General features: G+C 39.2%; 1 protein-coding gene across 2 annotated transcripts; it reads right to left on the reverse strand.

Moving 5' to 3' along the window:
* Positions 1–614: 614 nt before the first annotated feature.
* sirt2 (sirtuin 2 (silent mating type information regulation 2, homolog) 2 (S. cerevisiae)) lies at positions 615–11,120 on the reverse strand (the record flags this gene model as incomplete). Of its 2 annotated transcripts, XM_034199446.1 has the most annotated exon segments (15): positions 615–681; positions 2,590–2,657; positions 2,742–2,793; positions 4,441–4,517; positions 5,470–5,525; positions 5,728–5,787; positions 5,888–6,011; positions 7,249–7,317; positions 7,453–7,509; positions 7,724–7,830; positions 7,924–7,965; positions 8,997–9,107; positions 10,365–10,413; positions 10,764–10,813; positions 10,956–11,120. In XM_034199446.1, coding segments are annotated over 15 exon segments (1,005 nt in total), but the record flags the coding sequence as incomplete, so codon positions are not given.
* Between the last annotated feature and the right edge of the window lie 1,009 nt (positions 11,121–12,129).

Genomic DNA, 12,129 nt, shown 5'->3' on the forward strand with positions numbered 1-12,129 from the left:
GGCTCTTCCACAGATGTATTTATTGTCAAAGCATTTAATGTATTTCATTGCTATCGGGATGTTAAGAGCATTCCATGGAATATAACAAGTGTTTCTGAAGTGAATTACCTACCCCACCTTTAACATGCCTAATACCACTACAATTAGAGCATGCACTCTTTTTGTATCACTCCATATATCAGAAAATACAGTAAGCAGCCAATAAAAAATCTATTTAGCTTTGCTTTTAGGCGTCAAATATGATATAAATCAGGCAATTAATGGTATGTGAACAAACAACGCTCCAAAGTGATTGTGTTTGAATAACAGCGGTGGTTACATTGGCCATGACACCATTACTGTATTTGTTGTTCAACGGTCCAGGAGTATTTAGCGTAAGTGTGTGTGATAGTTTTGGCAGATGGATTGTCCTCAAACAAGAAATGCATCTTCTAAGAGGCCCTATTCCCTTTCCTATAGTGTGTTGTATAGATTTGTTTGTGCAGCACAGACAGTACGAGAACATTAAAGAGCTTTTTGAACATTAAAGAATGGAGACATGTCACAGTAGAGGTAAAAAATACAAAGAGATGTGAGAGTTAGCATGAACTATGACAGATAATTGTGCAACTTACCTTCCATCCCAACAGCTCAGCGAGGGCCAAACAGCCGTCATCACATGTACTGATGTGAGCTACATCTCTGGAGAACAAAACAGTGTTAAAACATAGACACATCTCCATTAAATGTGTTTATTTCCAGCTCTAAAGCATAAGCACTGTTGGAGGAGCCTGGGACCTAAGATTGTCATCGACATAACTACACTGTAGCTATGTAGGAATGACAATAAAAGCCTTGAATCGTGAATAATATTACAACACTTTCCCGTGCGTTTTAGAGGGGTTTTGTTAACATGCGCTGTCAGAGATGACTCAACAAACTGTCATTGGTGTCGTCAACAAGAAACAATGTTTGGATGTCATGATGACTGTCGTCTGTTTCTGTGATTACTGAGAAAGTGAGTTTAATAAGAATTAAGCTAAATGATGAGAGAACCAGAAAATGAAGGTCAAAGTGAATGCTTTGGCTCCCTCTGGTGGCGGAAAGCCAAACTGCATCATGTCCGTTCAAACCATAAACGTAGCCGCTGTGATGTCACCCAAGTTCATCCAAACGCCTAATAGGGCCTTATTGATATCCAACCTTTTTCAACTCACTTAAGAATCACATTTTTTTTCGCGACCCACATTCAACCATAAACAATACGGAAAAGTTCTGATTGGCCAATTCAAAACATTTGACACGTTGTAAATCCGGTAGAACAGACCGCTGTCAAGGACTGTAATGACCGTTGCTAAGGAGGATCAAGCAAGAGAAAGGAAAGGGGTTAAAATAAAAAATAAATCTTAATAATGAAAATGTTTCCAAACAAATCATAATGTTTTGCAAATTATTTAGCGGCAAATATTGAATCTACATTTACACCCTTTAATATTGTATTTGGGCTTTTAGATGAAGACTGCACACAGTTAATAAATACAACTATTCTTCTGGCTACAATACATATTTTTAAAACTCAATCAAGGAGTAATCTTAATTTAAGGTGTTTGAAGAGTAGATACAAATACAATTTATTTTGGATACAATTATTGCCACAAAAAATCAAAGGGTGGCTGAACACGCCATGACATGGGAAATAATGAGCTCTAACGAAGAGTGGATTTAAAGGAACAATACATATGCTTGCCATGTTGTGTTGTTGGTGGTATTTGGTTGTCAACCTATTTTTGTTTGTGAAATGTTAAAGTGGTCCTACTGACTGTATATGTATTTCTTCTGTTTTTGTCTGAGATGGGAATGTCATCTCCTATGTTATTGTTATGTCCATGTTTGTGTCTTTAGCCTGTACAAAATAAAAATAATAAAAATAATTTGGCGGCCCAGTTACAATGCCTTTGCGGACCACTAGGGGGACAAGGCCCACAGGTTGGGATCCGCTAATATAGAGAATTAAGACGTTACAATTAACATTTACTGAAAATGAACCAAGACAGGTCTAAAGTTGTAAAAACTGACAACATCCAAACCAAACAACTCTGTTAGCAACCTGTCAATCACTAGGTAGACCTAAAGCATACACTGCTTTAACATATTACATAATAAATCACACACTGAACATCATGCTGTATTTAAGACGCCTTAAAACAAAGATTGAGAGCATGAACTTATTAGAAAAATGTGTAGTGAGAAAATAAACCAAGTGAGAAGTATAGGGTCATTTTAGTTGCATCTTTTCAAACCTGGAAGTTGATGCTTAGTTCAAACTGATAGACAAAATACATTTAACATTACATTTAATATGATATACTGTTTATCAACCATTACTGATTATTTCATCATTTTGACCCAGGTGATACATTTCTTAAAAACTGTTCATCATCCCAAATAATCTCTTTCCCCTTTAATCTGATCCGATGTGTATAATCCGGATGATTTACTTCTCTATTGGGAGATGCAATCAGATGTTCTAGATACAGGATAAGAAGTTGAAATGGTACAATAAAGGTAAACCAGCCAAACAATTTGCGACAGGAAGTCTCTCTGTTTCACCTGTACGCTTTGTCTGATTCAAAGTCCATGCCTCCTCCAAAACCCAGCAGCCCGAGCATAGGATCCGCCTGCGGAGGAAACAGGAAATACATCTGTGACGTAAAGAATAGGCGTACAGGCAGGAAATGTTCGATGGAGGGGGAAACGCTCACCTGCCCGGCCTTCTCCATGTTTATGAGCAGTCTGGGGCAACTTTTAGAAACTCTAATGAGAGAGGAGAGAGAGCAAAGGAAAAGGGATGGAAACAAATTACTTAAAGGTCTCTTATTATACAGTTTTTCATCAATATCTCACAGGTCTCAGATATATACAAAACATGTCTCTGATTGGCTGAAACACCAAATAGATCATTGCAGCATTACCCATAATCCCCTCTGTTTCAGCCCTGTTTCAAAAGTGCTGATTCTCTGTCTGTGACTTTAGATGAAAATAAGGAGCCCCTCCCCACGCCCCTCTGAGAGACATTTGGTGACAAAGAACTCAATGGTGCTCTAGTCTAGATATGTCAAACTCAAGGCCCGGGGGCCAAATCAGGCCCTTGGTGGATTTAATTTCGGCCCGCAGGATCATTTCTAATTACTTTTAGATCTGGCCCGTCGGTATATTGCACGCACACCTTCACTCCATCCTGAGGGTCTCCTCCGCTCAGAGCCTGAGCCCAAACATTGATGACCTTGCTCCCAAGATGAGATGCCAAGTATCTGAACTAGCATCACAGAGCAGCACACTGAGTTTAATGGATGTTTCCTTCTGCACTTTCTCTCACGACAACAGGGCATGTTTGCTTTTCTCTTTGAGGGGAAATAGTTTTGTTGAAGCTGTTGTTGTTCTGTGGAGAAATGTAGTCATAAGAAATGACTCTGGAAAAGCTGCAGATAGAGCCATAAGAAATGAATGCAACTGATTATTTAATGTTGTTTTTATAGGCAATAATTTAAGCTTTGTTAGTTCCAGGTTTAATATGTGCAATAAGTTCATTTCAATACGTTCTGCAATAAACATTGAACCAGTCCGGCCCTCGACTAGTACCCATTTTTTTATTTTGGCCCACTGTGTGTTTGAGTTTGACTCCCCTGATCTAGGAGGAGATTCAGGTGATAAGGTGGGGGGGGGGGGTTACCTTGGTTGCTGATTGGCTAATGGTTACACAAGCCAAAACATCGTTATGACATCATAAAGTGGCCAAAATCTGATCAGCTCATTTTCACAGGTTTTTATATAAATGGATCAAAAAGAGAGAGAATCTTTTTTCCTGAAGCTTTCAGAGTCTCTTTCCACAGAGGGGGGGGGACACATGTTTAATAAATAATACGTGAACAAGAGGATTTAACATAATAGGTGACCTTTAAACACTGGAATATTCTTCCAGTTGAATTTAAAACCTGTACTGACTTTCCCTCTTTCTCTTATGGTGCAAAACAATGAATATTAAGCAACCAGCCATGCCAACATTAATGACACTGTAATCTGAGTTTTAACATTGGAACTGTGTTGTAATATTATATTTTAACTGCACTATGTATTCTTTTATTGACCTGTACTTGACCTGGCATAAATCCTCCCCTCTCTTTTCTGAGATGAATGTATTTGTATGCATGGTCCTTGTTGAAATAAATACATAATAATACAAAATATATATATGTTAGTAACCAGAGCAATGAACGATACATTGCAAAAATGTAGGGGGAGAGATCCCTCAGCTTCAAGCCCGGAGACATTTTAAGAGACGATTAGAAGATTCTTTCTGGAAAGCCTGAATCTTTTATAATGCAGAATAGATTCAATGGGAGCTAGACGGTCACAGTTAGAGTCTGTGGAAAGCAGTATGACATGAAACTTGATCTGCAGTACCTGCCGACTAAACCTGCAAACGGCTGGACCTGCAGAGACGTTCCCATGACGATGAGCAGATCACAGCGAGGAAAGTCCTGACAGGTAAATGAAGACAGTGTAAACATTTTGATTCCTACAGAGGTGTTATGTCATATTTTCTTAACCAGTCATGCATGCATCCTTGAAAACCACCACCATGTAAACACACACAAATCTCCTACATTTGTATCAGGGTTTCCGTTAGCCGGTAATTACCGGTTTTTAGCCGGTAAAATGTAATAAAAACCGGTAAATTCAAAACCTGCCGGTCAAAATGTCCGATGCTCCTATCGATTGGCCGCCGATCATTATCGGCCGATATTCACTCTTAATAGTTTGATCGGTGCTCTCTATAAAGGCCGATCAGGAGAGCTGGATCTGATCGATATGGACATAAACACGAGTGAAGTCTAACCGAACCCGAGAGAGAGATCAGATCAGCTGCTGCATAATCACCTGAAGCCCCGCCCACTGTTTAGCGAGCTGCATGAGAACTGTCAGGAGAGAGAGAGAGAGAGAGAGAGAGAGAGAGAGAGAGAGAGAGAGAGAGAGAGAGAGAGAGAGAGAGAGAGAGAGAGAGGAAAAGAGAGGATCCGTTCCTCCCGGGTTATTATTCAAAGTTAATTTAAACTTTTGAATAATGTACGTTATCTACTACAAGTAGTTTATTTGAATGTAATAATTATGTTGTTTGTTGAATCATTTATTGAAAAATGAATCTGAATTTTTCCGATCTGTTACGATTATAAACTGAAGCAATATAAAAATGACTCCCATTAACTGAGTTTTAAACATCAGCATATCCGCTCCTAATCCGGTAATTACCTGCTAACGGAAACTCTGCTACACAATTATTATTATTATTATTGAAACATGACCGGTAAGTTTCAAATTTGTCCGGTAAAATAAATTCTGTCCGGACATTTGACCGGCGAGAAAAAATCCTGGCGGAAACCCTGATTTGTATATCATTTTGATGATAAATGACATCTGTATCTGTGTGCTCACCATCTTCATTGAAGTGAAAAACCGGACAGGTAGATTCTCTCCAAAGAAGACGATGTCTGGGTCAAAAGATGCAAGGGACACATAGGTACAAAGACATGTTGAGATAAAGAGGGACACATATATCCAACTGTCATGTTTGTAGAGTAAGACAGATATTAGACGGTGTGCAGAAAGGTCCAAAAGGGCTTTAAGGAACAGAAACAAGGGACATCAAATACATTGGATGAAAAGAAGTGAAATGGCCAATGATCAACTGACCTGGCTTCACCAAACTGCTGCACCCATCACATCGGGGAACGTCGTCAGAAAATATTTGATCTACAAAGCAAAGAGAGGTGGTTAAAGTCTCAAACGGTTGGAATCACAATCGCTCAACAACCAGAAGCTTTTTTCTTTCTAAAGGCCAGTGAAAGCGAACCTCTCATCCAGTCCAGGTTGAACTCCTTGCTGCAGGAGACACAGTGAGACGTGAAGAACGTTCCATGAGCTTCTATCAGATCCTCTCCCTCTAATCCGGCCACTCGCTCCAAGGTGTCGATGTTCTGAATGAACACAGATATACGTCAATATAATATTTACAAAAGGTGCCTTTCAAGGCTCTCAAGGTCGCCGTACAAGGTACACAAAACAAGACAATATAATCAATCAATAACAAGTGAAAAACAGAGGACGTGTGATGTGATCAGGGCGGATATGCCAGTGTGAAGAGATATGTTTTAAAGGTCACCTATTATGCAAAATCCACTTTTTCATGTCTTCTATACACAAACATGTGTCCCCCCCTCTGTCTAAAGAGATTCTGAAAGTTTCAGGGAAAAAGATTCTCTCTCTTTTTGTCCTGATCCATTTATATAAAAACCTGTCTGGAAAAGTCCCCAGGAGTGGGGGACTGGCTTCAGTCGAAGCTGCTGGGACTCCCAGCAGCTTCTACTGAAGCCTTCCGAGTAAATCGCCAGAACGCCGACACCTCCTCATCTCCACCGCTCCCATGTTTTATTTTGTGTTGCTCTGCGTTTCTGTGCTGGGCTAATGCTAATGCTAATGCGAGGATAATAAAATGGCGACTTCACAACACTTTTCAGAGTTTTAGGGGGCGTGGTTTGCAATCCGCCCAGCCAATCAGAAATTGGTACTTTTTTCTCCCCAGGAAAGTACCACCTCTCTAGCAGGCACTAAACATGGGGGTAAAAGTTCTCATGAACTAAGTTCTCTTTTTGGTGTGAACGCAAAATCCCACAAACTATCGGAACTAAACGGGAAAAGTACTCAGTGTGAAAGCGCCGGAGACTTCGGGTGGCAGTATACGCCGTGAAGTTGTTTGCGGCCTGCCAGTAAACCCACTGTAAAGCAGAAGAAGAAGTGACGTCAGCGGCTTCATTTGCGTAATCTTCCCTCAGGAACTTATTCCACGATCTGTACCTAGTTCCATGGGGGCACTCAGTGCTATAAGTACGGCAAAGGTCTTTTTTAAAATGTCTCTCACAGGGGCGTGGGGAGGAGCTCCTTATTTTCATCTAAAGTAACAGACAGAGAATCAGCACTTTGGAAACAGGGCTGAAACAGAGGGGATTATGGGTAATGCTGCAATGATCTGTTTGGTGTTTGGAGCCAAACACTTCAGAGACATGTCTGTATATATCTGAGAGCTATAATATATTGATGAAAATAGGTAATAGGGGAACTTTAAGAAGTGATTTGAAAATGGAGAGAGACTCAGTATTCTGGATGTCAGGTAGGAAATAAGATATGAGACATATTGAGTGTGAAGTGTTCTCCTACCTGAGAGTAGCAGCGTCTCAGGTGACCCTTGTCCTTCAGCAGCTTCATGAAGTAGTGACAGATTGTCGGCTAAACAACAATAACAAAAAGAGGCTGTTTTTCTGAAGTTGGATTTTATACTTGAATCCTGATGTATTTGTTCATTTCGAACAGTTTTCAACAATTAATATGAAGCTTACAAAGCAGCAATGTGTGGTTTACTACCTTAAACTGTCCTGGGTAAAGCTCCCTGGCCAAGGCGAAGAAAGGCTCTGGATGTTTCTGAGAAGAAGGAGACATTTTATTACATTGGTTTGGTAAGCTGTGTTTTTTGTTTCTTAGTTTAGATTAAGGTCCCAACTTTCAAACGGCTTTCAGACTCTTCTTAAATGTGCATTATCTTGGCATTACACTACAACAAACATAATTGCAAGAAACTTGGCTTCTTAGCTTATCTTGTGTATCTAATTGTAAATTATAATAATTCAAAACTCACCTTAAAGTAATCGATCTGGAAGATGGCCTCAGGGTAAGGCAGGTTATATTTCTGCAGGTTTGCGTACAGCCCAGTTTCTGGTGAGCGGAAATCAGGGATCCCAGCCGCTGTGGACGGAGAGGATAATGATGGTCACATTTTAAACACTTAACAACAAAACTATGCTTTCAAAAGTAATTGTTTCCTGGTACGACACTCACATGTGGATATTCCGGCTCCAACCATGCAGATGATGTTTTTACCTGTGTGAGACATATTTGACATGAAATACTCATACTCTAATATATATATAATAAATGCAATATGTAAACAGGAGAAAATCAATCCACTATGATGTGATGGATAATAGGGATGGACATTTGAAAGCAAATTTATATTCGAATATTCGACCCCCCAAAAAAAACTATTATGTTAACCGATTAACCGAATTGACATATCCTATTGTGGGGAAACTTCTGTGTAGCAATGCAGGAGGAGTCACCGACTCAAAGGAGACACGGGGAGAGCTGGAGCTCTGATGGCAAACACTGATGGGTTTATTTGGAGCTTCGGCCGCGGAGAATTCACAAAACAAGTCCGGCGCTTTTCAGCTCCAGCTCCGAGCCGGAGCTGAAAAAGCGCTGGTGTGAAAGGGGCACAAGAGTCAGAGGTTCTGACTTCACGGTAGAGATGCCACGTCAATTCTGAAGAGCCCTCCTGTAGCTCCAGGTTTTAACTAGTTCAGAGTGTAATAATCAACATTCAATAGAGAGATTAAACAGCTGAGGGACACTGAATCACATTTGTTGTCTCTTACGGCTCGGGGTCCTCTACACCCCGAGAAGGATGTGTTCCAGGTGTCCCACAACAATGACTATCTCTGACCGAGAGTTGCCCGGTCACAAACTGGTAACATCAACAATATGCTAGGGCAGCCCCTCCTTATGGGAGATAACGGCTGCTCAAGGTTGGTCAGCTGCGTCAGAGGGCGAAGGAGGACATGCAGGGCACATTATTCCCCAACACCTATAATTGTTTTTAATAAATAAATACATTTTCAAATAAATCTAGAAATCAAACCAAATTGTATATGATATTTTTCTCAAGATATTTAAAATGGCACTGTCATTTAATGAATCCATTTGATAATATGTAATCAACTTAGGCTACCCCTCCCATAAAAAATAAAAAAATTACAATAAAAATGTTTATAATTGATATTCGAATACCTGAATCATTTTGAATATTCGATGAATCATTCCCATCCCTAACGGATAGGCGGACAGAAACTCACATTTGCCGCTCTTTATGTATCGTGCCACTCCCTCCAGAGTCAGATCATCCAGAACTTTCTCTGGTGATCCGAGGCCCAGCGTGCTGGAGAAGAGGTTACGCAGGAAGTCCACTGAGGACAACCAGATGAAGAGAGTAACATTAAAACACAATTCAATGCATTCAGACACAATAAACCAATAGGATCGTTAAGTTCAAAAGGAATGAATCAAACATTTTGTGTTGGAGCAGATGTATAATAAGTACTCCAGTGTTTTAATTAAAGTGGACCTATTATGCTATACTGGAAACATATATTGTAGGGCCATACAGTACCTATACAAGACATGTCTGTGACGTTGTTTGCCTCAAATACCAAACAGATCACCCATTGTAGCCATGCCTCAAACTGCTCATACCTCTCTTTTGCAGCCCTGTTAGAGAAACGCAGATTGTGGGTCCTTAGCTTGAAAAAAAAAAAAAGAGGAGGCGGAGCTAATGCCTGATCAGAATTCTACTGGAGATAAAGTGATAAAACGCCATCCTGTTCTAAACCACATCAAGGATTATTTCTGAAACAGTATCAAACACTCAAATGCTTTTTCTCTTGCAGGTTTATCACAAGGTGAGTTCTTTTTTTATTTCCTGCTTTTCAAACACATGTGCTCTCCAGTACAGGTTAGCTCTGAGTGTTAGCGAGGCTTGCTAATTTAAACAATGACGAGATTACGTCCAAAACACGTCAGGCATTGTTTCTGATAGCAACTCTCTGTGGGACGATTTGACGTCATATCGGCAGCAAATCTGTATCCGCTCGTTGTTCCCCGTTTGTAAAAGATTTGGGTACGGAGGAAAAGAGAGAGGTTTTTATTTTCTGACGCTGCGTGAGTTCCCCGACACACCGGGGACACATGTTGATGTAGAGAAGACATCAAAAAGTGCATTTTGCTTGATAGGTCCCCTTTAAGTTAAACTATTAATACTAGTGTTGAAATACTCAGTTAAAAGTAAAGAACAACAACTAAACGTAGTAATTATGCATAACGTCCTATTTTCTGAGTAATATATATTAAATCACTGGATTATAATAAGTTATGCATTAATGTTTACATCCTTTAAAATGTTCAGCTGAAAAAGGTGTAGCAAACTTTATTACTTTTTATACTGGAATAGGGTTAACTTAGAAGTAGGAGTAAAAAGTGCAATATTTGCTTTCGAAATTCTAGTGGAGTGGAAATATGAAGTAGCATAACATGTAAATACGAGTACCTTAACATTGTACTTTAATTGAGTAAATGTCATTACAAATAACAGTGTAATAATGTAGCAGCTGTTGTTATTAGCTGGACTTTCTATTTGATGTGTTTGCACCACTGTCACAGTCACATACTCTCTGTGTTTCCTGCAGCCTCTTCTCCACTGCTGTCGTCCGAGTCCTCCTACAAAACAAACCCCACAATGCTGACATTAAAATGGATGCACACTGTATAAAGAGAACAGGCAGTAATCTAGTGAATGGCTGCCTTCTTCTCCAGATCTGCGGAAGTCAGACGATGACAGGTGACGTGTTTGGAAAGCTGACAGTCAGCCGAGAATTACCCCACCTAAAAGTACTCGCTAACTCGATAAATAGTGTATTTATTATTAGTGTTTCATATATATTTTGATGCATGTACCATTTTATTATTTTACTATTGTTTTATAGGAATTGACATGTTGACATTGTGAATGTATACTACTCGATACTCGCTAACATTGTCTAGCTACATACAAATAACATATTTCTAACCTCGGGTTCAGCCGTAACTTCTTCCTCTTCTTCTTCTTTTTTAGGACGTTCTAAAAATGGAGAAATTAAATATCACTTGTGTCAAAAAATGTATCTTTGAGTTAAAGCGCTGTTAGCTTTATGGCTAGCTCAGTGTAGCACCGTTTATTTATTTAAATTAAAACTTCATTTATCATCACACAGTCTTCCTACCTGATGCTTCAGACATTTATCCGTGTACTGAAACGCTTTCACCACAAAGGTCTGATTGACAATTTATTTAAATCCCAGATTTCACGAAGTTACGACAGGTTCCTGGTTTATGCTACAGCGAGCACTCAGTTGTTGTTGTCCGTCAGAAACACGGTCCGGGTTGGTGGTGACCGAGTTCCCATGAGGTAATAGGTTCCTACCAAGGTTCAAGGTTCTTTATTTGTCATACGAACATAGCAACAGTGTAGTTATGCCGATGAAAATCTTGTGTCACAGGCTTCTCCAACAGTGCAACACAAAACACAGATAAATAGAAAATATAGTGCAAGTAAATAGTAATACAAAAAGAAAAATAGTTTAAAAAGTGAAATAAATAGTGCAATAATAGTCTATATGCAAGTTATTGAAATATGATAGGTAAATAGATACATATTTTTGTAAGCAGCCGGATGAATATTAAGGTTGTTGTTTCAACTGTTCAGGTGTTTAACTATTCTACAATTAAAGGTTCTTTAAAATGTCACCTACATACAATTATTAAATAAACGGATATTAAGATGGACAATATACATATCAACTTTATAGGAGACAATATTATGCATTGTAAAACAGGAGGTGGAAGAAGTACTCAGGTCTTTTACTTAAGTAAAAGTAGAAGTGCCAGAGTGTAGGAATACTCTGTTACAGTAAAAGTCCTGCATTCAAAAGGTTACTTAAGTAAAGTACAAAGATATTGGCAAGGACTTGAGGAAATGTTACTTAACACCACTGAGTGTCACATACAAGTCTATATAATCAACAAGAAGTTAATAAACGTGGAGAAGATGAAACATCTACATTTTAAAATAGGCATTACCCAACATGCATTGTAAAGTAGGACTGGCTCATAAAACAAGTTCTGTTCACTTGAAAAATGGCTACCAAAGTATTGCAGAGGACATCTTTACATACGCAAGTAGCAGTGATTGCCTCATCCGAGTTATTTCTTGTCTCCCAATAGTTCTGGTGTCTTTGTCCATCTAATATCAGATCTGACCCTACAAGGCTCATAGTGCATGACTGGCTTTAGTTTCCTCACATAAGCTTCCAGTGAAGATTTGAAATACACATTTGGGCGTGTTGCCACAGAACTTGTATGTTATAGGTAAAGGTAATAAGTGTACACAAATCATGA

Source organism: Gymnodraco acuticeps, unplaced genomic scaffold (assembly GCF_902827175.1).
Source record: "Gymnodraco acuticeps unplaced genomic scaffold, fGymAcu1.1, whole genome shotgun sequence".
NCBI classification, from domain to species: domain Eukaryota; kingdom Metazoa; phylum Chordata; class Actinopteri; order Perciformes; family Bathydraconidae; genus Gymnodraco; species Gymnodraco acuticeps.